Below are 27,070 nucleotides of genomic sequence, written 5' to 3' on the forward strand. Positions count from 1 at the left end.
AAATAATAACTGAAACAGATTTTGGTTACCAGAAGTGAGAGGCTGACCTAACTTTTGGATTGAGCAATGGACAGAAGCTGGAAGGGTCTTAAAGAGGAAACATGATGCAGGCTTCAAGGAGGCCGTCAGTGAGGGATTTGAGGAAGTTGAGGAAAATGTTGGAAGCTGAAAGAAAGGAGACTGGAAATCTTTATTAGATATAGTCAAGAAAATTTAGCAAAATGGTTACTGCCACAATATGGAAAACTGAAAATGTAGCTAACTTGAGGAATCCAGCTAGCAAGGTTAAAGAGATTTCTAAGCAATTACTGTATTCCTGCTGGCTGTCCTCCTTTTGAATGAGAGTGCATACAGAGGTTAACCTGTGCTTGTTGCATAGTTGTGTGTTAAATGCATGTGGGGTAACATGCCGCTTTGTTTTGTAGATCTTCAGGGCGAGAGGTGCTGTACTTGAGGAACTACTTCTTGGGAGCTTAATCTACCCTTGGACCTGATTTAGATAATGAAGTTCAAGATTGTCCTGATGCCATAGTGCATTGAGACTTTGCAGGTCTTGGGGGAGGGTACAGTGTAGTCTGCATATGGGAATGATGTGAATTGTGGCCAGAGTGAACACTGTGTTACATTGTATTATCCAAAGATTGTCACAGTAATATTTCCATTCTCACATGCTTTTATCCAGTGTGCCCCTTGTCATTCTTCACCATTTGGATCTTAACAGGCTTGTGAATGCTTTGATCGAAGCATAGGGGAGCAGTGATGCAGCGTGACCTTACAAGACTGGCTCATAAACAGTGATGCAACTTTCACCTTATTTTCTGAAACATTTGTACCTGGTTCCCTGGACCATCATGAAAGAAATCTACGTTTAGCATCTAGGCTGGGAAGAAACCCAAGTTACGTAAAGATTCCTGTCAGCAGTTCCAGACCCCAGGCATTTGAGTTGTTCTTGCTGAGGCCATGGGCATTGTGCAGAGACAAGTCAATTCCATCATGCCCAGATTCCTAAGCTGCAGGATGCGTGAACTTGATAACACAGTAGTTTTATGTATTAAACTCTGAAGTAGTAACTAGAACAACTGGATAACTTAAATACGTTATAAGAATCATTAAGACCTTTTGGTGTATAGATGTGGTAAAGATGCTTAGTAATGTATACAGTATGAGTTTCAGTGAAAATGTGTATGACACACATATTAGCTGCCTAATGGCTTATTTATTCAGTTATTTGGTTTTGGGATACCATGTCATGTGACTGTGTCTGAGTTCTAGATAATTCTTATGCTGTTGTACATTTAGTGTGTATTGGTTTATTTGTAAACATTCTATTCAGTTTTCATTTTGTTCTACTTGATTAAAAATTCAGTAAATGATTCTTTCAATTTGTCTTATTTTTACACATAAAAGATTTGAGGTAAATGCATATTGAGTAAATACTAAGTGTGTCGTCTTTTCAGACGACATAATTCATAAGTTTTAAAAAATGTGAATGTTTCAGATGACTTAGGAAATGGAGAGTTATATATGACTATTAACTCCTTTAGGACTTCCCTGTAGCTCAAAATGGTAAAGAATCTGCCTGCGATACCGGAGACCAGGGTTCAATCCCTGGGTTGGGAAGTTCCTCTGGAGAAGTGAATGGCAATCCACTCCAGTATTCTTGCCTGGAGAATTCCATGGACAGAGAAGTCTGGCAGGTTATAGTCCGTGGGGTCGCAGAGTCGGACATGACTGAGTGACTAACACACATATTAACTCCTTTATTATTAAAGGTTATAGTCTGTCTTTTAAGGAACTTCATTCCTGATAATCATCTAATTTGAATGTTTTTAATGAGGTAAAGAAAGATGTTTAGCAGTTAAGAAAAATGTTTCTATAATTTTTGGAGGGTTTTACTGCCATCTAGTGGCACTTAGTCCTATATGATTTAAATTCCTTTTAGTTTTCTTTATTTCTACTCATTTTTCCCATAATTATCTTCTCTTAGTTTTTAAGCTTGTTTTTTTTCTTTTTTAAGGAAAAAAATTTCAGGTGCCTAAAGTAATGGTAGGGTTTTTTTGACGATACATGATATTATACATATACCACATATATGATATATATATAATTTAACATAAGTGAATAAAGATATCATTCATTTTTAGGTATAATAATTTCCTGCCCTTTTTCCCCCTCTCATTTGCTTAGATTCTCCTTCCTCTTTTCTCTGTTTTATTCTTATAATTTATAAACTTTCTGTTTATATAACTCTTCCATCTCTGCCGAGTTAGGTCATAAAAGCCTAGATTTTCTCCATGTGCATATAATCAGTGCTTTAGTGAATTTAATGATGTTAGCATAGAAATACAACGTACATATCTTTGTTTTAGAAAAATAAGATCATACAAGTTTCTGCATTTTATTTTTCTCACTTAGAATTCCTCTGAGAAATGTAAGATTAGTAATGTGCTGCTGCTGCTGCTAAGTCGCTCCAGTCTTGTCCTACTCTGTGTGACCCCATAGACAGCAGCCCACCAGGCTCCCCCTTCCCTGGGATTCTCCAGGCAAGAACACTGGAGTGGGTTGCCATTTCCTTCTCCAATGCATGAAAGTGAAAAGTCAAAGTGAAGTCACTCAGTCGTGTCCGACTCTTAGTGACCCCATGGACTGTAGCCTACCAGGCTCCTCTGCCGTGAGATTTTCCAGGCAAGAGTACTGGAGTGGGGTGCCATTGCCTTCTCTGTAGTAATGTGCTACTTTTACTCTTTAAAAGTATTCATAATTTGAAAAATATGGATATATTTTAAATTCTGTTTTCAGCAACTTCATTGATTTATTTTTGCAGTTTTTGCCTCCTTGAATGTAGCTGCAGTACACATCTGTGAGTGTACACCCGTTACATAGTGATAATCTATTAAATATGTTTTTCCAAGATTTTTAGCAATGGAGATTGTTAAATAAAAGAAAATATTTTTAATTTCAGTAGCTGTTACCATTATTGCTTTCAAAAACAACTGAAATATCAATGAATGATATATGGTAATACTTTTTCCCTATGTTATCTTTAGTAGATTTTATAGCATTTTATACATTTTTGTATGAGGGTGTAAAATTATTTCAATTTGAATTTCCTTATTAATAGAGAATTTTAACAACTTTGTGTTTGAATTTATCCTTCTATGAAGTTTCTAATTTTAACTTTTGCAGTTTGTATATATGTTAACACTTTATCATCCAATTTAGACATTTTGTATGGAAAGAGATATAACACAGGTTTAACTCTTCATTCAATTAACCATGTTTATCTTTTGTTTTTGAGACTGAATTTCCCAGATGTAGTTAAGAAAGTCTCTTTTACATTTGGATTGTATTCCAGGTTCATTCCTGCCTTTTTTATTTTGCAACATTTTTATTTTCCAAGTGTTACCTTTAAGCCTTAGTCCCTGTGGGATTTAATTGTTTTAATAGACTTCCATAAACTTTTAAAAACTTAAAGATAACATGCATAGTTAAGTACAATATTATCACAAAGTGAGCAGAACCATGTACTCTTCAGCCAGTCAGATAATTCTTATGCGTTCTTTATTACTAAGCATTCAGTATCATAGCACTCTCCTGATATGTGATAATCACCTTCTTTCTGCTTTTTGTATTTTTAACCTTCTAAACTGAGTCCTTTAAAAAAAACAACTCCTCTGGTGGCTCAGAGAATAAAGAATCTGCCTGTAATGCATGAGACCTTGATTTGATTCCTGGTTTGGGAAGATCCTCTGGTGAAGGGAATGGCAACCATCTCCAGTATTCTTGCCTGGAGAATTCCATGGACAGAGGAGCCTGGTGAGCTACAGTCCTTAGGGTCGCAAAGGGTTGGACACGACTGAGTGACTAACACACACACACAAGCTGAGTCCCTAAACATTATAGTTTGATTAGTTGATCCTTGACCTCAGTATGTTCATGTGTATTTTTATATCTGTTATCTTTTGCTTATTAACATGTTATTTGAGTTTTGTCCATGTTATGTGTAGCAGTTCATTAATTATTCTTGCTATATAGTATTCCATTCTATTGCTGTGACTTACCTGTTTTCTTGATGGATATTTGGATTGTTTTCAGTTACGGCTATATGGAATAATGCTGCTATGGTCCTTCTTAATACATTATTCTGATGCTTTTGTGCGTATTTGTTCACTTGGATATATTGGATATATATTTCAGAGAAAAATTTGATGGCGTGTATGTGTGTGTAGATACATATTTCAGAGAAAAATTGATGGGATATATGTGGGTTTGTGTGTGTGTGTATTAAAAATCTCTTTCCAGGTTAATTTTGTAATGCAGAGAACAGACATTCAATTTAGTCTTTCAAGCCACACTTTTGGCTTTCGTTGCATTAGCACATGGATGATTTTCCATGTTCTCCAAACTTCTTTTACTTTCAAACATACTCTGTCCTTCTATTTAAGGTGTGTCTGTCATACACAATTTAAAGCTATTTTCCTCATCTGATTGTATTTTTCTTTTAAATGGAGTATTTATTTCATTGACATTTATGTAGCTAAGTATGTATTTGGTTTGTATATAGTTTTACCATTTGTTTTCTGTTTGGTCCATTTTTTGTTTTCTTTTGAATATAAAATCTTTTTATTATATTTTTATACTAGCCTCAGTTATACATCATTTCAGAATTCATTTTAATAGTTATGTAGAAATTAACACATGCATCCTTGATTTAGTAGAGTTTAAATTATTTTTTCTATTTAGACAAAAATAGTGTCTTAGAACACAGCTTAATGCCATTTACCACTTTATTGCATTTTGTATTATTGCTGTCCCAATTTTTAATCTCATGAAATATGAGTATTAAGCAGTTAGATTTATCTACACATCTACCATTTCATTTGGTCTCCGTTTCTTCCTGTATTCTTGTGTTTCCTTCTGGGATCTTTTTGCTTTCTGAAGAACCTGTTAATGTTTCATTTAACACATGCTTTATGATGAATTCTCTTATTTTTGCCTGAAATACATTTTGTCTTCAATTTTAAAGTAATTTTTATTGAATATAGACTTTTGGAATAGTTATTTTCTAACTAGAATTTTAATACAGTTTTAGAATGCTAGAATAGTTTTTTTTCCAGAGTTTTAAAGGTATCTTTCTATATCTTGAGACTTTCACCTTTTTAAGTCAGCTCAAAATATTATTGGTTTTCCTTGGCTGCTTTAAGTTTTTTTCTTTTCCCTAAATTTCAGAAATTCTCCTGTGATGTCTGAAACATTCTTGTTTATAAATTGATGCTTTTAAACTGTGGTGTTGGATAAGACTCTTGAGAGTCCCTTGGACTGCAAGGAGATCTAACCAGTCCATCCTAAAGGAAGTCAGTCCTGAATGTTCATTGGAAGGACTGATGCTGAAGCTGAAACTCCAATACTTTGGCCACCTGATGCGAAGAACTGACTCATTTGAAAAGACCCTGATGCTGGAAAGGATTGAAGGCAGGAGGAGAAGGGGATGACAGAGGATGAGATGGTTGGATGGCATCACTGACTAGGGACATGAGTTTGAGTAAGCTCCAGGAGTTGGTGATGGACAGGGAAACCTGGCGTACTGCAGTCCATGGGGTCGTAAAGAGTCAGACACGACTAAGTGCTGAACTGAACTGTAATTTCCCTGTTTGGGATTTGTGCCATTTTTAAAAAAAATCTTTAGCTATTAATAGAATTTTGGGGAACAGTTTTAATAAATCCTCAGTCACAATATCTTTAGACATTTCACCCATTGTATCTCTTCTCTTCTTGGATTCCAGGTACACTTATATTAGAGGCTTATACTTTGTCACTTATTCTGATGACGTTTTATTTTTCATCCTTTTCACTTTCCAAGCTTTGGTCTACATATTTTCTACTGACATATATTCTGGTTCATGACAGAACCCTTGATATTATCCTGATTCCTCTTTTCCTCTCATACTTCACAAGCATTCCTATTGCACCATCTTTAAAACATATCTGGGACTTCACTCATGGTACAGTGGATAAGAATCTGCTTGCCAATGTAGGGGACATGGGTTTTGTCCCTGGTCTGGGAAGATTCCACATGCTGTGGAACAACTAAAGCCCATGAGTTGCAACTACTGGAGCCCATGCATTCTTGGTCCTGCAAGTCACAACTACTGAGTCTGTGTGCCTGGAGTCTATGCTCTATAAGAGGAGCCACTGCAATAAGAAGTTCTTGTACTGCAATGAAGAGTAGTATCTGCCCACCGCAACTAGAGAAAGCCAGTGCTCAGCAACAAAGACCCAGCACAACAAAAAATAAACCTATGTCTCTGGGAACTTCCCTAGTGGCTAAGACTTTGCTCCCAGTGCAGAGGGCCAGGTTCCATCCCTGATCAGGAATCTAGATCTTGCATGCCACAAGAAAGATTGAAGATCTTGCATGCGGCAATTGAGACCCAGAGCAACCAAATAAATACTAAAAAAAATAATAAAAAAAAAATAATGTTTTACCTCTTGTGTTGCTACCATCAGAGTGGAAGCTACCACCATTTCCTCCCTGGATGGCTGCAGCAGACTAGTAAATTCCCCGCTGCCCCGTTTTCCCTCCCACAAACATATACCCAGTCTGTTCCTCACATAGCTGTCTGCTGAGTGAACCTATTAAAGCCCAAATCTGATTCCAAAACCTCCAGTGGCTTTCTCCCATGTTTAGAATAAAATTCACAGTTCTTGAGTGGCCACAGGGCCCTGCATACTCTGACTCATTGCTACCTCTCTTAGCCAAACTTTCACTTTTCCTGTCACTCAGTATTCTCTAGCCACATTGTTCCACTTACTTGTCTGTACATGTTTCTACCTCAGACTCTTTACACACATGGTTTCTTAGCCTAAAGCATTTTTTTCTTAGGAATGCATCAGTTCAGTCACTCAGTCGTGTCGAACTCTGCCACCCCATGGACTGCAGCACGCCAGGCCTCCCTGTCCATCACCAACTGCTGGAGTTTACTGAAACTCATGTCCATTGAGTCCGTGATGCCATCCAACCATCTCATCCTCTGTCGTCCCCTTCTCCTCCCACCCTCAATCTTTCCCAGCATTAAGGTCTTTTCCAATGAGTCAGCTCTTGGCATCAGGTGGCCAAAGTATTGGAGTTTCAGCTTCAGCATCAGTCCTTCCAATGAATATTCAGGACTGATTTCCTTTAGGATGGACTGGTTGGATTGCCTTGCAGTCCAAGGGACCTTCAAGAGTCTTCTCCAACACCACAGTTCAAAAGCATCAATTCTTTGGTGCTCAGCTTTCCTCACAGTCCAACTCTCACATCCATACATGACCACTGGATAAACCATAGCCTTGACTAGACAGACCTTTGTTGACAAAGTAATGTCTCTGCTTTTTAATATGCTATCTAGGTTGGTCACAACTTTCCTTCCAAGGAGCAAGTGTCTTTTAATTTCATGGCTGCAGTCACTATCTGCAGTGATTTTGGAGCCCCCCAAAATAAAGTCAGCCACTGTTTCCACTGTTTCCCCATCTATTTGCCATGAAGTGATGGGACCAGATGCCATCATCTTCGTTTTCTGAATGTTGAGCTTTAAGCCAACTTTTTCACTGTCCTCTTTCATCAAGAGGCTCTAGTTCTTTGCTTTCTGCCAAAGGGTGATGTCATCTGTGTATCTGAGGTTATTGATATTTCTCCTGGCAATCTTGATTCCAGCTTGTGCTTCCTCCAACCCAGCATTTCTGGGTTGGAGGAAGTATATATGATATACTCTGCATGTAAGTTAAATAAGCAGGGTGACAATATACAACCTTGATGTACTCCTTTTCCTATTTGGAACCAGTCTGTTGGTCCATGTCCAGTTCTAACTATTGCATCCTGACCTGCATACAGATTTCTCAAGAGGCAGGTCAGGTGGTCTGGTATTCACATCTCTTTGAGAATTTTCCACAGTTGATTGTGATCCACACAGTCAAAGGTGTTGGCATAGTCGATAAAGCAGAAGTAGATGTTTTTCTGGAACTCTCTTGCTTTTTCAGTGATCCAGTAGATGTTGGAACTTTGATCTCTGGTTCCTCTGCCTTTTCTAAAACCATAAATTTCTCAGTTTATTCAGGTCTGTTATTTAAATATTGTCTTATAGAGGCCAATCTTGACCATTCTTTATAAAGTAAGTATATTTCCACCTATATAACTCCTTATCCTATTATTCTCCTTTATTTTATGTTCTTATGTTGATGACAACTGATGTTATGGTGTGTATTTGTTTTGTCTCTCCCTGTTAGAATGTAAGATGTCTGAAGGAAAGAAATTTGTTTGTATTTTTCCCTATAGCCCCTGCACTGAGGGCTTTGTTCACATATAATATGTACTCAATAAATATTTGTTGACTAATGAATAGATAAATGAAATTTCTGACAGTCACAGACTTTCTCCCTGTGCTCAGTTCAAAACATTTTATTTTTTGTTTTTCTTGTATAAGATTAGCTCTAAACATTGCTGGACTTTTTTTGTAAGTATGCCTTTAATTTATGCATTATGAAAGTCAGAATTTTCTGAATTAAATAAGTTTATGCATTCTTTTTAAAATAATACATTACATCTTTTTTCTTTTGTGATTCACTCTTAGGGTGATGAACCAAAAAATTCTGAGGTCCTTTAGAATTTACAAGTAGAAACTTTGGCCACCAGATGGAGACCCAGTACTGACATTTATGATAGGCTGACTATTCAAGAAGTAATGGTAAAAATATAAAATGCTTAAACAAATACCTTTTTCCCCTTCTGATTTTTTTTATAATTCTCACAAATTTTACTCTTTAGAGTCAGTCTTACCTATATTCAGGAAGGTTTGGTGTGGATAGCAAGTTGTAGTAAAAAGGAAACATTAAAATCTGATTCATTCAAAGATCAAGAAGTGAAAAGTGATCCACACGAAGATCAGGGTACTTGTCTAATTCTGTTAAGTAAGATTGGAGGAGCACAGGGCTGTTGAAAAAAAGTTAGAGTAATGTTCATTTGATTGGATTTTAGGAGTGAAGGGATTTGTATTAGTGGGAAAAAGGGCAGTCAGGTAAGAATATAAAAAGGAAAATAACTCATGATGAAAACAGCTGTAACTAAAGTGTGCTTTCTTGATACAGTGGAGTAGAACAGCAATGAAGTCCACAGAGAGGCTTTCAGAGATTTGTCAGTAGCAGGATATTCTGAGAAATTTTCTGACAGGCCAGGCAAATTGGATTGTGCTTGTTCCTTCTTAAATGAGTGGAGAAGTTGGCCTATTTCTCACTTTACCCCTTTGTTTTTGGTATCTTTCCATAGTGCTGTGCAGTTTGGAGACTACATGTACCTCTTATGAGATATCTGAAGCAATAAACGTTTTCTTTGGAGTTCTTGGTGAATATGATTTCCTCATAACTGAAAGACAAAAGACTCCAGAAGGGAAATTTAAATAACTTTTCCATATTTGCTTGCTAGGTTTCACTTACCTTGCTTCTAGAGATGGGCAACTGCACAAAAAGTTAGTGACATTTTGTGACAATGCAAGAAGAAAAATCTTTCATGGCTTATATGCTGTTTGACCCAACATTAGAGGAAAAGTTTACCTTTTGTTTCACTGTCACCTCATGGAGAGGTTGGTGAACTTGGCTCTAGTTTTCTTTTACTCTCTGTAAATGGCAAGTCACCTTTTAACTCAGCTCTCTGCCTCTGTTCTCTCTCCTGTTGCTTTGGCCTTTTGTACTCCTGTCAGGCTAATGTATCTAAAACAATGATGATGAAACCTTCCCATAATCAATCAAAGACTGCATTCAGTGCAGGGTAAATCCAAACTGTTAGGCCTGATGAGGTCTACGCATCTGATCCTGCCTACAGTTTGGACTGATGGCTCATCTCGTGTGTAACTTCTGGAGCCTCCCTTAATGCTTCTGAACAAAAGCCGCATAAGTCCCCTCTTCTGTATTTATGTTTTTGTTTGTACTATTGGTGTATACCTGATGCATTGTACCTAACTATGTTGATTTTTGACCTTCCATATATTTTTGATGCTTGTCTTCTGGAATCCTCTCTTATTTCCTAGGGTCTTCAGCACCGAAATAAAAGCAATTAGTAAAACGTTGTTCAGCCTTTCAGTTTTATTTTTGTAGGAACGTGTAAAAATCATTTATGTCCTGCCATGCCCTGCTAAAGATTTTAGATAACTTTGGTTTTTAAAATTCATACTCAAAACCAAAATAGCCTGTTGGGCAAAATGAAAAACCATAGAGGGTATTATCATTTTAGCCTTTTAAAATGTAAATAGTTTGTCACATTTATATTACATTATGCATAATATTTAATAGAACTTATTTCTCTTTTGAACATTATATGCAAATCAGAAACCAATAAAGTCAATTCATAACCTTGAAGAACTTACCAAAAGGAAGAATTAGTTCCTCCTTGTACTTTTCTGTCAAAAATACCTACACCAGGGGCTTCCCTGGTTAAGAATCTGCCTTGCCATGCAGGGGACATGGGTTTGATCCCTGGTTGAATAACTAAGGTCCCACGTGCCCCAACTACTGAGCCCACATGCTCTAGAGCCTACAGGCCACAACTAAAGAGTCTGTGCACTACAATGAAAGACTCTGCTTGATGCAGTGAAGATCCTGAGTGCTGCAACTAAGACCTGATGCAGCCAAATATTAAAAAATAATAAAACAACACCTGCACTAAACACATGCAAAACAATGTATATAATAGTAACAAGTATAGTGAAAATCTTATTAGAAATTTTCATGTATCGAAAAGTGCTTTGGATTTAATTTATTCCTTAATGAAAAAAATTTTTAACACTTGCTCTTTGTCAGATACCATCCTAGGTCCTGGAAAATATTTATAAATAAAAAGGTCAACTCTTAATACTCATGGAACTTACCATCTTATGAGGATGATAAACAGAAGTAAGCAATGAGCAAACATTCTGGATAATGGTGGTTGCTATTAGGAAAATCAGGGCAATAGTTTATAGAATGTCAAAGAACATTTTTACTTTTTCCCCTCATTTAAAAAATTACGTGAGCAGTGGTGATAGATTTGATCACAGAGTAGGGGTGAATGTCAAGACATGGCAACTTGCCTTTTGTAGGGAATATCCTCATGTGCCTCAGATCACTGGAGTTCCGAATCTTCACTGAGATTTTAGGCTTTGGTATTTTCATGGAGTTTATCTCAGATCTTTTTTTGCCACGCAAGTGTCTTATCAAGGTATCTGGCTTACCTGATGTTTCCTACTCTATTCCATCAATGTGGTTCTATTAGTATAATGCACCAGCATCATGCTCTGTGGAATAGGAAAACAATCAAGCTCTCTATAGATTAATTTGCTTTATAGAGCCTGAGAGTTGACCTACTTTGAGGCAAAACAGTGAGGAGTTACTTCTGTTACTCCTAAGTGAGAATAGTCTGCTTTGAGTATTCTGTATCGGATGGTAGAAAAAGAATTCACCAGAGCAGTAGCTGCCTGCCAGGTGCTAGGCGTTGGGTTGATTTACTTTAGTAGAGTGGCCGCATCTGGACCAGCAGCTTCAATTGGCATAATTGCTTGATTAGGATGTCCTTCTTTAAGATATATCTTGGAGTTAAACAGGGCTGTGTTAGGAATCCTTACCTCAGCAGCTTTCAAAAATTTGGTGGTATCCTAATCTCTATAATTCTCCAGAGATATCTGGTATTCTTATAAATGTATTCTTTAGGTAGGTAGATGTCACTCCAGAGGCTTCCACTTGCCCTTCCCACTGTAAAAGACTTTACTTTTTTAAGAGTTCATGTACCAGGGGACAGTCCTGGTGGTCCAGTGGCTGGACAATGCAGGGGGCCTGGGTTCGGTCCTTGGTTGGGGAATTGGATGCCACAGCTGGGAGTTCACATGCTGCTGCTGAAGGATCTCAAGTGCCACAGCGAGGACCGAGGATCGTGCAGGTTACAACTGCGGCCTGGTGAAACCAAAGAAATAAATGGATAATTAAATATCTACACATTTTTAAGAGTTAAAGTGAAGATTCCTCTTTTTTTCTACTGTATCTGTTTCAACTGTATATTAAGGATCTGGGGAAATGGCCATAGGTTGAGACTGTTGTCACTCTGAGTATCTAAAAAACTAAGACTGAACTCCTTTTGTCTTTGAATAGATGACCACAGTGGCTTTCTGGACTCAGAGGGTTTAACATTAACTCAAAGCTATGTTCAACAATCTTCCAAACACCTAGCTATTTCTATACCCCCAAAGCCTCACATTTTATCCCCTTGGGGAAAATCAGGATTTATGGAATGTACTTAAATACCTCACCATCCCTTCACTTAAGCCTCTCCTCAGTTTTCTAGTATCAAAGGTCATTAGTACTTAGAACATCCTGACTATAGCTACGTTCTTCCCTTTGGGTGGTTAGGTGTGACTTCTAGGCTTGTACTGTCCAGAGAACTGATCATTACATAGGGATCCTGGTACCTCTGTCACTTACAGGCATCATCACCAGCATCCTTGCGCTACAAAGAATGCACTCCATAACACTTTTCAAAGATGCTCGCATTTCCCTCAACATTTATATTTCTGAATTCCTTGATTAAGTTAGTATCGTCTAAGTTTTCTTGAGGGGCATAGGATAATGGGAGAGTAGACCATTCATAACGAACAGCATTCCTGTCGCCCCAAGTTTTTGGATCCTTTCTTTGATATACTAAGAATTTTCTGACATTTCAGCTTCGTTTAAGATAGTCACATTGTGAACAGTTTTTTGTTTGTTTTGGTTCTGGAGTTTAGAAGGGGCTCTGCCAGTACAATTAGATGTAAATCATCTGTAAATAGAGGGCCAGATTACTTCATTAGTTCACAGATACTAAGATTTTCTTCTATTGTAATTTTTGTGTTTACATTTTTATTTTTGCCCTTCACATTTGGATCTTTGACTACAATGCATTGTAGGGACTTTATATGTTTTCTCCTTTAATTTCTTTACTGTTTTGTGGTTATACTAATTTATACTCCCATTAATCCTTACCTGCACCATGGCCTACATTGGTGGTATTAACACTTTTTGTTCATTAGATGGTAACTGTCTTGTTGCAGTTGAACAGTTTTTCTTTGTCTATTGAGCATTTCTAGTTCTTTAAAGTAGGTGTGATTTACCATTAATTTCTTTTGCTCATCATTGTTAAAATGTCATCTGCTCAATGACTTGTATTTTAAACTTGCACCCCCCACCATGCAATCTTGATTCTCCTTAAACTACTCTGTTTTTAGTTTTCTCCATAATGCTCATAACCTTCTAGTGTAATTTTATTTATCAGGTTTACTGTTTATTGTCCATTTCTCATGGATATCTCTATGGAATGTCAGGTCTATCAGGAAGGATAGTTGTCTGTTTGGTACATTGATGTTTCTAGAATAATGCCTGGCAAATAGTAGATGCAGGTATTCCCTGATATCCAAGTGTAGAGCATTCCTTTGAAATCTTTTGTAAGCTGAAATGACATCAACTGAAGAAGCAGTTACCTTAGTACTTGCAAATGGATGCAGAAAATGAATTGAGGAAAGGCACAGATCCCAGGTGGCACTAGTGGTAAAGAAGCCACCTGCCAATGCAGGAGACTTAAGAGATGCAGGTGTAATCCCCGGGTTGGGAAGATCCCCTGGAGAAGGAAATGGCAACATAACTCCAGTATTTTTGCCTGGAGAGTCCCATGGACAGAGGAGCCTGGTGGGTTGTGGTCCATAGGCTCCAAAAGAGTCGGACACGACTGAAGCAACTTCATGCAAAAGCACAGCTGCTCACAGACAGAGTTCAAAGCTGTGGTGTGTTGATGCTCAGATACTGAGTATACATCCACGTCTGTGGAAGGAGCTTGGTGGTGCTACTCTTGTTACTCAGGGTGTACACTGCCTCTGTAAAGGCTCTTTGCAAAACATGGTGAAGGCTCTTTTCACCCTGTTTTTTTCCTTCATAAAATCGAAAATCCTCTTGGAATTTCTTTTGTTTAGCAAAAACAGGCACTAATGTAAGACTTTTGTAAAAGCAAAGTGGCATAAAGCAAACTTTCAAAAGGTGGGAAATACCTGTACTTGTTATAGACTTCCTCCTTTCTTTCCTTCTCCTCTGCTCCAGCTTCATGTGCTGAAATCACCAGTGCATTAGAACATGACTGTATTTGTAAAGAAGGTTTTTAAAAAGGAAATTAGGTTAAAATGAGGTCATTAGGGTGGGTCGTAATCCAGGACAACCAGTGTCCTTATAAGAAGAGGGAATTTGGATATAGACATACACAGAGGGAAGTCTATGTGAAGACACAGGGTAAAGACAGTTACATATCTACAAGTCAAGGATAGAGTCCTCAGAAGAAACCAACTCTGCTGAAACCGTGATTTTGGACTTCCAGCTTCTATAATTGTGAGAAAATAGCTTTCTGTTAATGCCACCCAATCTGTGTTACTTTGTTAGCAGCCCTCGCAAACTAATACAGTGTTCAATATATATTTGTTGAGTTGAATTTATACTCTTATTGGAAATTTTGCCTTATTTTTATTTCTTATAACATACAAAGCTTTTTTGAAAAAAGAAGGCAAATATTCATGAACAAAGGAGCCTGGCAGGCTACAGTCTGTGGGGTTGCGAGAGTTGGACACAGCTTAGCGACTAAACCACCACCCACCATGTTTTAAGAATATTTACATTCTCTTGTTGAAAATTTACTTTCCCAGTTTTTCTCTTCCTGTTTAGCTTTGATTACATTTGGTTATCTTTTAACTTTGTTTACGGTGAGGTTTTAAAGTTGTTGTACACAAATGCTTAGTATTAGTGTGGTGATTTTAGTCGCTAAGTCGTGTCCGACTCTTGTGACCCCACGGACTGTAGCCTGCCAGGCTTCTCTGTTGGTGGGATTTCCCAGGCAAGAATACCGGAGTGGGTTGCCATTTCCTTCTCCAGGGGATCTTCCCTGACCCAGGAATCGAACCCGGGTCTCCTGCATTGCAGGCATATTCTTTACTAACTGAATTACCAGTGAAATCAGTAATTTCTTAGTGTATTTGGGGTTATTTCTGAGATTTTCATTGTGTTTATTTCCATTATCTGTTTATTCTGGTGCCAGTATCATACTTCTTAACTGTGGTAAATTTATAGTATGTTTTAACATCTATCTCTCTTATTTTCTTCTTCATAGATACAATATCTTCAGATTTGCATGAGAATCCTGTTACGATTTAGTGCCTTGATTTTTGCTGCAGGCGTGATAGTTAAAATTGTATTTGTTTGAATTCCTTTAAATTGGTCATTTTCTTTCAGACTACAGAATTATCTCATATAAGTCCATTTAAAAAAATTACTATTTTTTTCTCATCATGTTATTAATGGATGCATTTGGGGTGGGGGAAGTGTATATTTTTCTAATATTGGAAGTTACATAATTTCTTTAAGTGAGAATGAAAAGACTAGATTTACATAATTTTTATTTATTTAAGTTAGAGAGGTCTAAGGCATAGGGAAAGAGTAGGCATGGCCTTGTAACAATAATCTCACCCATTACGTTGATGTGCATGTTTTCAGAGTGTTTTTATTTTATTTTTAATGCAGCCCGACTAGTTAGACCCTAGCAGGTGGTGTGAGGCAAGTGAGTAGCCTAGCAGGCTCCCAGGACCCTGAGAATGGGTGCCTCTTTCAGTTTCGTTCCCTGGGAGCTTCTCTTGTTTCACTCTTGGCTCTTCTAAGGGTAGGCTGGGTGTATCATGGGTCACCCTTCCAAGAGTGTGCAAACAGGTGCTGCTGGCAGAATTTGCTCCCCACATGTTACTCCACAGCCCATTCCCACCTACAGTTGCTGAGGCCCAGGTTGTGTTAGTGGAGGTTTCCCCTGGGAAATTTACTTCCAAGTTAGGGATTTTCTTCACTTGTAATAATTTAGAATTTGCCTTTTCCTTTGTCTGAGGGTATGTTTTACAGGAATTCCTGGTAAGTGTGTATATTCCCCTCCTTTTGAAATGGGAGAATCTCTGTTTATGCTTAGTCATTTCAATTTCAATGAGGAGATAAATATATTGGATCATTTTGTGATCTTGAAGGTTAATACTTTAGTGTATTTTCTTCTAGAATTTTTTTCAAGTATATATTTTATACATAGCTGAAATAAAAATTCTGTACAGTTTTCTGCCTTTTTTTTTTTTTTTTAATTGACAGTGGTTAGTCACTCTGTTGTGTCTGTCTCTTTGTGACCCCATGGACTGTAGCTTGCCAGGTTCCTCTGTCCATTAAATTCTCCAGGGAGGAATACTGGAGTGGGTAGCCATTCCCTTTTCCAGGGGTTCTTTCTGACTCAGGGATTGAAACCTGGTCTCCTCATTGCAGGCAGATTCTCTACCATCTGAGCCACCAGATTTGACATTTTTACCTGACATTATATCAGAATATTTTGCTGAGTTTTGGTGAACATATTTTTAATGACAGCATTCACTTTTCACTTTCATTGGAGAAGGAAATGGCAACCCACTCCAGTGTTCTTGCCTGGAGAATCCCAGGGACGGGGGGGAGCCTGGAGAGCTGCCGTCTATGGGGTCGCACAGTCAGACACGACTGAAGCGACTTAGCAGCAGCAGCAGCAGCAACACTCCATTAAAAGGATATAGGGACTTCCCTGGTGGTCCAGTGGCTAAGACTAGGCACTCCCAATGCAGGGGGCTCAGGTTCCATCCCTGGTCAGAAAACTAGATCCCACATGCTCCAACCAAGAGTTTGTATTCTGCGACTAAAGATCACACATGCCAGAAGATCGAAGATCCTGGGTGCCCCAACTAAGACCTGGCACAGCCAAATAAATAAATATTTTAAATAAAAAGGATATAGTAAGTTCTTTCTCAGCCATTTGACTTCTTATTGTTTGTGCATAAGAGATATTATAGGCTTACTGACAATGTAGTTTGCTGTAAATGTGCACCTACTGTATGCCACCCTGTTTTATAATGCTAGTGATGGTGATAGAGAGATGTGTAAGTTGGGGTTAGGATGATACATTGTAATGAAATATATAAAAGGTTATTTTGGAATACTAAGGAGAGAGTATGATTGATATTTGGTATTGCTATTTGTGGGTATAGTTTCACCAATGAGTGGCATTTGAAATGACCTTGAAGGCTTAGTAGTTTTTATAGAGTTAGGAAGAAAGCATTCAAGGAAGAAAGAACAACATAAATAAAGACATAGAAAAAAAAATGGAATTCAATGCTGACCTGTTATCTGTGCTTACAGTAATTCACTGATAAGTCAAGGCTGTATCCTAGTGAGTACTTTAACCATATCCCTTTTTAGACCCCACTAGCTGTTGATAAGAATATCTAGTTATGTTATTTGTATATTATGTCCACATATTTTCACCTCTCTCTTTTCTGATGTCATCTGTGAAAAATAGGTTTGATATGTGTCTTTTGTTTTCTTCTATTGAATTTAAATTCATTAGTCTAGTAAGAAATTATTTTGGTAAAAGGCAATAGCCATAGAAAAATAAGAACCAACTTTGAGTGTCTGCAAGATCTTATGTGGAAATGAAGAAGTAGTTTTTAAAGAAATAATTGTGGTGTTTTTAGCTAGTGTGAACAACAGAACATAATATAGAAGAAAATCTCTTTTTTACTTCCCACCCTTACTTGTTTGTGTGCACTTCTCTTAACATTGAGTATATTTAAGAACTGCTGAGAATAAAGAATTCTGAGAACAAAGGATCTATATCACACATATTGTAAGCTTTAAGTGGGCATTTTATGTGTGTTTTAATGTTACCAGAATATATATTAGGAGTGGAAATCACCAACTCTGGAAACAAGGAGGCCTTTTATCAAATTAGTAAAAGGGCAGTGAGATTTGTTAAGGCCAGAGATGTAATGGTTAGATAATATGTCAAGTCTGTGGAGAGCACTAATTGCAGCAAGAGATTAAAGTCTCTGTTGAAATCACTTAAAGCTCTAAAGACTTGCTGAAGTAAATCAGAACAATGCCCCGTGTCACAGCGCTATCAGCACCCGATGTTCATTCATCATGTGCTTCTACTTTTTGCCTTGAGTGTTTCTACAATTGTCCTCAGGACAGTGTGACTGTAGTTATCATACTGAGGAAGATTAAGAGCTTTGCACCTCTAATAGCAAACCTGCAATTACCCAATGGGGGAAGACACCACAGATTAAGTGCAACAAAAGGGAGATCTCCATCACCTTAATTTATTCAGGCCACCAACCTGGGGAAGCTACTTAATAAAATAATTCTGAACTTGGCCAAACTTTATGGCCGTTATTTTTTAATTTGAAAATTAGTAAATTAACCTTTCTGGCATAATCATGTGTGAAAGTAGCTTAGTCGTGTCCGACTCTGACTCTTTGTGACCCATGGACTAAACAGTCCATGGGATTCTCTAGGCCAGAATACTGGAGTGGGTAGACTTTCCTTTTTCCAGGGGATCTTCCCAACCCAGGGATTGAACCCAGGACTACCACATGGCAGGCGGATTCTTTACCAGCTGAGCCGCAAGGGAAGCCCAAGAATACTGGAGTGGGTAGCCTATCCCTTCTCCACCAGATCTTCCTGAGCCAGCTATCAAACCGGGGTCTCCTGCATTGCAGGCGGATTCTTAACAACTGAGCTATCAGGAGATAATCATGGCTGGGTCTCAAATCTAAGCAGTTAGATGTCCTTCTCCCCACCCAGCCTTTTCTTACTAAAAGGTGTGTTAGAAAAGGATGCTCTTTAGAGTTAAACATATGTGGTTGGCTCTTAGGGGAATTCCATCCACTCTCCAATAAACAGAATACTTTTCCTATACTCAGGGACAACACGAGGCTGTTGACAATCACACTGGAAGGTTAAGGTGCTGGTAGTACAGATGTTAGGTGGTGTTTGATTCTGAGCTTTGTGGTTCAAAGGATACTGTGACAGGATTTTTAGAATCGGGTGTAGAATGGCAGGCACCTTTTGAGGGAAGAAATGGATTTTTAAAAGCAAATTTTGGATAAAATATAAATATATGAAGTTTTAATTTTAAAAGCTTTTTTAGGTTTAAAGTTTTTGTGAATTTGTGAACACATATATTCTGTGTTAGAACATGGTTTATCAAATTATTTTTTTCTATGTGGATATGTAAAGTCCTATAAAATATACTTCATATTTTTTTAAACAAATTTCTCTTAAAATATGTAAAATCCAAATGTTTTCCATTATTTTTTATATAATAAAGCTTTGTAAAGATAGAGACACCATTCTTAAAAAAACAGGTATTAGAATTAAAAAACAAACTTGAATGCTGTTGGCTATGGAGGTCTGCTAGGGATATTGTCCCTAAAATATCTTTTCCCTTGGGATTCTCTCACTTATGTACTGTCACCATGCAGGTTAAAAATGGTCTGTCCCTAGGGCTGCGTTAAGACTTTAGAGGCCATAAATGCTAAAAGGAGTAGTAGTACATGATGGTTTTATATCATTATTAAAAAAATACCGAAGAGTGAGAATACTAAAGGTGTCTGTTTTTATTCTCTTTATAATGACTACTCCAACGCTCTCCATTCACACATATGTTTATTCATTTAAAAGATTCATTTAAAAATATTTTTGATATCCTTGCATGCATTTAATCCAATACTGACTGCCTCATTAGAACTCATAGAATTTTTCTTTTTTTTAGTATAACTCCCTTCTGCCTAAAATTTTCCCAGAATTCATGGCCAATATCATACTGATACCCTTTAAGCTAAAATCAGCCCACTGTGCATGTTGTGCACACACACACACACACACACACAAAATGTGTATATGTGTATAGGTATATGTGTATATGTATTCATACATGTTAGTACGGTTTCATTTTTATGAGCTTTTTAGAATTTTCAGTTTTTAAATCTATGTAACTGATAAAATAGGAATAGGTTGGAGGGAGAGGAAGAAAAATCCTCATTCTGTTACCTCTCTGCTTTGGAAACATGAGGATTTTACTTGAAGTGTCTACCTTGTTTCCTTGCATTAAATTACTTCCAGCAAGTGAAATTTGTTATCTGGATAAATAGACTACACTTGTCTCAAATATCATGATTCCAAAAAAGATCTTGTTCTCTTAGCATTTCCCTCCGGGACTCAGAATTGATTCATTCTACAGATATTTTGGTGTGTCTACTGGATGCAAATCACTCCATAAATATTTATGCAAGGTCTGTGTTTGGGACGCAAATGAATAATATCATTCCTGACCTCAAGAAGTTTATTTCTGATAGGAGAAATGAGAAAATTAGAATTATCTGTAATAAAAGGTGAACTAGAGTAAGTTCTGCATTAATGTCCATTTAATATTTAAGGAGTTAGGGCAGAGTAAGATTTAGTGTCATAAATGTATTTTAATTTTAGCTCTAACCAACAAGACTTTTTTTTTTTTTTCATTCTTGCACTCCATGAGCATGGAGGTGAATTCATTTTTAGAGAGAACACTGTCTCTTTTCCATTAAGAGACAAAGCAATTAAATGGAGAGTTTGAAATTTTTCTGTGTGCTTTGCCATACAGGAAGTTATCTTGCTCTTCCCACTCAAATAATGAAAGCAAACAAACAAAGGAAAACACCTGCTTATTTCACCTCTAATTGTGTTTTCTTTCATCCTGCCCCCCAAGGGCCAGATTCAGTCAACAGCTGTGCACCATGTGTGCCCAGAATCTGTAGAAATTTGTGTGTGTCTGCAGAGCACACTTCTTTTTTTTCTCATGACATAGTCATGATTGAGTTTAGTTTATTTTTTCCATTGTAGTGTTTGAGAGAATGCGTGATGAGAAATAATACACACATACTTATAATTAAAGTGGTCTTTCAAAGCACATTTGAAATTGTATCACATTCATCTCCTAATATTTGGCAACTACAAGGACATGTGAAGAGTTGATCTCCCTATGGCTTACTTTTTCATGGGGAAGGGGAGAGGTCTAGCTGCCTTCACAGTAATTAATCTGTAGACTTTAACTAGAGAGTCATATTCTGCAGAGTTTTTATGATTGGGGATATGGAAACTTCATTTCTGGGCTTCCCAGGTGGTGCTAGTGGTAAACCTGTCAATGCAAGAGACTTAAGAGATGCGGATTCAATTCCTGGATCAGTCTTGAATTGGCTCATCCCCTGGAGGAGGGCATGGCAAGCACTCCAGTATTCTTGCCTGGAAAATCTCATGGACAGAGGAGCCTGGAAGGCTACAGTCCATGGAATGACAAAGAGTAAGACAGGACTAAAGTGATTTAGCATGCCTGCAGGCAGACTTCATGTTTGCAAACAGGACACTGCTGAGAAAGAGCTATGCAGGGGTCACAGTTTGAATACTGATTTTTCTTGAATATTTTAGGTTATGAATGTCAGAGCTGGTATTTAGGTGCTCCTCATAAAGGATTTCAAAATGTTATTAACATTACTCTTATGAATCCTCTTGTTTCATATGGGGGCACAGAACTGACTAGTCAGTTAATATGCAGTAAAAGAGAAGCATAACCTTTCTGAAACTTCTGTGGTAACTTCATTTTTATTTATAGTTCTGCCTTGTTGCTAGAGGTTCCCAGTCATGGTCAGGTGCTTAGGTAAAGTGCTGAGCCATTTAACTTTTCCTAGATTATAAATGAGTTTATCTTATTTCAAATGTTCTTAATTTAAGACAGCCTACATTCTTTAAAAACAATGACCCTCAACCAAATAAATCAAGGAATGAATAAATCAGAACTCTAGAAAACATCAGTCTAGTTTATCAAAGTCCTGATATTGTGGTGATGAAATAAAGCAGTAGCCAGTTGCAAGTGACAAATGGCTAAATTGATTAACATCCCCCTTCAAAATTCATTTTAAATAAATTCATACAGGAGATATCATCCTTATAGTAGTCTAGCAGACCCACAATGCCATATGGATTTCTGTTTTCACCAAGAAGAAATTATGGTTTTTGAAATTAGTATGAATATGCTTGATTTGTTCTGTAGTAGCATCAAGTTTTTACTGTTTTTAGTTTCTGTTATTTGTTCTTGCCTTTGGTTGATGTTATGTAGTCTTTGAGGGACTTTTTGTAAGGCCATTTTTGACCTTATTTCCTGTAATTGAGGCTTTGTGACTATCAACACGCTGATCCCTGCAGTGTGTGCTTATTTTCCTTCTGGACTTGCAGCAGAGGTATCCCAACCAACGAGTGAGATGTCAGTGTCCGCTCAGTCATGTCCGACTCTTTGTGACCCCATGGGTTGTAGGCCACCAGGCTCCTCTGTTCATGGAATTCTCCAGGCAAGAAAACTGGAGTGGGTTGCCATTCCTTCCTCAGTAGTTACCTTTGCTCTGCTGATCATCTTTGCAATCCCACCAGGCATAGCCTGATAGTGATTTCCTGGGTTTCCCAATAAAGGTTGGAGCTTATCTCCATAAATTATCATGATGCTGTTGAAGGGAAACAACAGGACACAAAGTCTGCAAATATTTTCCCTGACATAAATTATATATAAATAAAAGTTGTAATAGATGTGAAAGCTACTGGCTTAATTAATCAGACATTTCAAAATTTTATAATAAAGTAAATTGATTTGAATTTTGATGAGAATATAGCCTGCTCAATTAAGTGTGGTAATGAAGATTTACAAGATGAGTAGAAGTATTTGCAGTTGACTTATACATCAATCATTGATATAATCCTTTTCATTTCTTTTCTGCCCATTTAATTCTGTATGGCATGTGTGGTTCAAGAAACTATTTTTAAACTGCCATGGTAGCCAGAATTTTGGCATATCCTCTAGGCTGCTACAGTGCCTATGTTTATGATTTGGAGGATTGCATATCCTTGATGAGATTGAATTAGTCACAGTGTTTTGAGGAATCCTGTGTCCAGTGATGTTATTATCGTTGCTTATCCTTATTTACATATAATTGTCTATTGTGGAATATTTATCTCTGCCAGCTTTAGTATGGATAGAGAAAAAGAAAATATCTGACCTCAACAAATTGACATTGATTCAGATTACATTTACTATTCTGTTCATATTGTCATATTACTGCTTTCAACTACTAGCACATTTGGTAAAAATATTTAGTTTTTCTTATCAGTTTTTTTTTTTTTTTTTGCCTTAACCTTTTTCTCGTTGCTGACCAATCACTATTCTCAGAAGATTGAGTAAGATCAGTTCTGTGTAACTTCTCTGTCATCTTTGCTGAAGAAGTATCTTTTGATGAACAGATTTATCTAGAATTTTTCCTTTGTCAAGTTTAGTGATCAGCCTGTTTAGGAGGATTACACATTCATTATTGTTGTTCAGTTGCTGAGTCAGGTCGGACTCTTTGCGACCCCATTAACTGTAGCACACCAGGCTTCCCTGTCCTTCTCTCTCTCCCGGAGTTTGCTCAAACTCATGTCCATTAAGTTGGTGATGCCATCCAACCATCTCATCCTCTGTCGTCCCCTCCTCCTGCTTCAATCTTTCTGAGCGTAAGTGTCTTTTCCAGAGTTGGTTCTTCGCATCAGGTAGCCAAAGTATTGGAGCTTTAGCTTCAGCATCAGTCCTTCCAATGAGTATTCAGGGTTGATTTCCTTTAGGATTAACTGGTTTGATCTCCTTGCTGTCCAAAGGACTCTCAAAAGAGTCTTCTCCAATACCACAGTTTGAAAACATCAATTCTTTGGTGCTCAGTCCTCTTTATGGTCCAACTCTCACATCTGTACATGACTACTGGAAAAACCATAGCTTCAACTATATGGATCTTTGTCAGCAAAGTGATGTCTCTACTTTTTAACATGTTGTCTAATTTTGTCATAGTTTTTCTTTTGAGGAACAAGCATCTTTTAATTTCGTGGCTGCAGTCATCTGCAGTGATTTTGGAGCCCAAGAAAATAAGATCTCTCACTATTTCCAGTTTTTCCCCATTTATTTGCCATGAAATGATGGGAATGGATACAATAATCTTCATTTTTTGAATGTTGAGTTTTAAGCCAGCTTTTTCTCTCTCCTCTTTTACCCTCATCAAGAGGCTCTTTAGTTCCTCTTTGCTTCCTGCCATTAAAGTGATATCATCTGCATATCTGAGATTGTTGATATTTCTCCTGGTAATCTTGATTCCACCTTGTGAGTCATCTGGCTGGACATTTTGCATGATGTAATCTGCATGTAAGGTAAATAAACAGGGTGGCAGCATACAGCCTTGTCATATACCTTCCCAATTTTGAACCAGTCTATTGTTCTATGTCTAGTTCTATTGCTTCTTGACCTGCATACAGGTCTCTCAGGAGGCAGGTAAGGTGGTCTGGTATTCCTGTCTCTTTAAGAATTTTCCATACACACAGTAGAAGGCCTTAGCATAGTCAGTGAAGCAAAAGTTTTGGGAAAAGAATATCTGAGCTCAATCCTCAGATCCTCTTGAGAAACAAATAGTTCCAAAAAGCAAACCATGTTGAACATATCAATATTTCTTTTATGATTTATAGATTCTATGGATAATATAAAAATTAAAGTTCAGTATCCACCAATTCAAACATTTGATTTCTATTATCTCTTTTTTTCCCCCCTAATTGAGTTGATGGGTTACATTGGAGGAAAATAAAAACATTACTCATATAAGGACAGATTCTGAGTAAAGAATATTGCCAGTGCTGACTCTTATCCAGGTTAGCGGTTTCAACATTCATGCTTTATTTCAATGTTATACAATGTTTAGTTAATATGTGGTGGTTCTCCGCAAGAAAAGAAAGTGTCTTGTAGAGTCAGTGCTGTTTTGTCAGACTATTAGTAGTAGAAGTTTGTGATATATCTAGAGAAGGAAAAAGAATGCTGCTAGCCTTATCATTGCTTAATTATAGATTCACTTTGACAGTTTTCCTGAAGTTGCTAGTTCCTGTTAAGGAATTTCAGGATTAAACAATCTAAATAATTGGAAAACAGATTGATTTTTCCCTATGGTTTAACTAAAGACAATAAAAAAATACTCCATACCCTCAACTTGAGAAACAAAATGTCACCTTTATCTCTGAAAGATTCTGTGTCCCACCCTAATTACTTCATCCTCCATTCATATTAATATAACCAAACTCCTGATTTTAGTGATGATTACTCCAATACTATTCTGTATGGTTTTACCACATTTGTATCTGATCCAAAATATGCTATTAATTTTGTACTTCCCAGTTTTTATATAAATAAAACTTTAATTGAATAATATAAAGTTCATCCATTTTTATGATGTAGCTATACTTCATTTGTTTCCCAATGCTGATAATTTGTTTCTGTTTTTCCTTATTTGCTGGCTAGAAGCTTATTGGTTTTATTGAACTTTTAAAACAATCAGCTTTTGGTTTCTTTGACTTATTTTTTTTCTATTCCTTTTGATTTTCAATTTGATTGATTTATACTTTTTATTATTTCTTTCCTTCTACTTGCTTTTTATTTTATTTTTCTGATTTTTAGTGTAAAGATTCAGGTAGTTGATTTGAAACCTTTTCTTTTTTACTTAAGTATATGTTATCCTCTAAGCTCTGCATTGTCTGTGTCTCACACATTCTGTTACATTGTGGTTGTATTTCATTTAGCTAGATTTTGTAAAGCTGAACTCTGTCTTATTGTATGTATCATCTTATAGCTTGCTTCTTATATTCAACATTTTGCTTTTGAATTTTAACCAATTTGATACATGAAGATATGATTTATTCATTTCAGCTACTTCATAGTATTCATCATACCCATAAATAACAGTTTTTATATTTGAATCTATACTTCTGGACAGTTCTTACTTATTTTTGCTATCATAATCAGTTCTGTAATGAATATTTTTGTATCCGTCTCCTTTTACTTATTATTACTTTGTTGACTAGAAGTGTAAATTGTGGGTGATATCATTCTGTAAGTGTCAACCAAGTCGAGTTGCTTGACTCTGTTGTTCAAGTCTTCCAAATGCTACTGATTTTCTTTCTACAATTCTAAATGTTTATGTCCTTAACAAGAGGACTTGATAATAAATGAAGCAAGAGAATTCCACAGAACTACAAAAATGAAATAAATTTACAATTATAACAGGATATTTTAGTACCCTAATATTAGTAAGGTTATAGAAGACTTGAGAGTACAATCAACCAACCTGACCTAGTTGAAATTTATAGTATACCTTATCCAACAACAGCAGAATACATTCTTCTCTAGTGCACATGAGATATTCATCAAGACAGACTATATACAGGGCCATAGAACAAACTTGATATTTAGAAAAATTAAAATTGTACTAAGTTTGTTCTCTGACTACAGTGAAATTAGCAATTAATAATAGAAAAATATCTATAAAAATCCCCCAAACTTACAAAGTTAAACAATACAAATCCAGAGGTCAAAAAGGAAATTACATGGTGTATTAATAATTATTTTCAGTAAAATGAAAGCAAAAGCACTGCATATCTATAGGATGCAACTAAAGCAGTTCTTAGAGGAAAATCTATAGAATTAAATATTTATATTAGGAAAGAGTAAGAGTCTCAAATTGATGACTTAAGATATACCTTAAAAGAATAGATACAACACAAAACAAGTAGAAGAAAATAAGATCAGAAGTAGATGAAATTGTAATTACAAAAACAATAGAGAAAAATCAATAAACTCAATAAAAGAAGTGTTTAAGAAAGAAGATAGAGAAGATGCTTTTACCTCTATCCTGAATTTTAAAAGAATACCAGTATAAAATTTTCAAATATTGAAAAGATAATAAGGAAATATTGTAAACATCTTTATGCCTATAAATTTGACAATTTTGAAAAACTTGCAAAATTTCCCCAAAGACACAAGCTATAGAAATACCTTCAGGAAGAAATAAATAATTTGTAAAGTTTATTCATCAAAGAAAGTGCATTCATAGTTAAATACATTCGAATAAGAAAAACCTCCCATACAGACAATTTCACTGGTAAATTCTATCAACACTTAGAAAATTTAATAGAAATATACTAATTCTACTAAATTTCTTTACAGATTAAATAGACATGGTTCTCAACTTCTCTACTCATTTTTTAGAGGCTGACATTACTCTGATGTTAAAACCAGACAAAGACACTACAAGATAATAAAACTAGA

At 36.6% G+C, this 27,070-nt stretch overlaps 1 protein-coding gene across 12 annotated transcripts in view; it reads left to right on the plus strand.

Annotated features, from left to right (window-relative positions):
- The window catches only part of TDRD15 (tudor domain containing 15), a 72,466-nt gene that overhangs the window by 43,341 nt on the left and 2,055 nt on the right, over positions 1-27,070 (plus strand). For 7 of the 12 annotated variants that reach the window (XR_015135825.1, XR_015135821.1, XR_015135823.1 and 4 more), the window contains one exon: positions 722-1,373. The exons of 1 other annotated variant lie outside the window; for it this stretch is intronic. Coding sequence is in view for 4 of the 11 variants with exons in the window: in XM_086323597.1 (XP_086179723.1) it covers positions 722-729 (8 nt within the window). In the remaining 7 variants the exon portion in view is untranslated. Of the gene's footprint in view, positions 1-425; positions 1,374-27,070 lie in introns of those variants that run through there. 4 more of the 12 variants (XR_015135827.1, XR_015135826.1, XR_015135824.1 and 1 more) reach the window with 2 other exon arrangements.

Source organism: Bos grunniens, chromosome 11, assembly GCF_055505025.1.
Source record: "Bos grunniens cultivar Pamir isolate PY7600 chromosome 11, Bosgru_T2T1.0, whole genome shotgun sequence".
Lineage (NCBI taxonomy): Eukaryota > Metazoa > Chordata > Mammalia > Artiodactyla > Bovidae > Bos > Bos grunniens.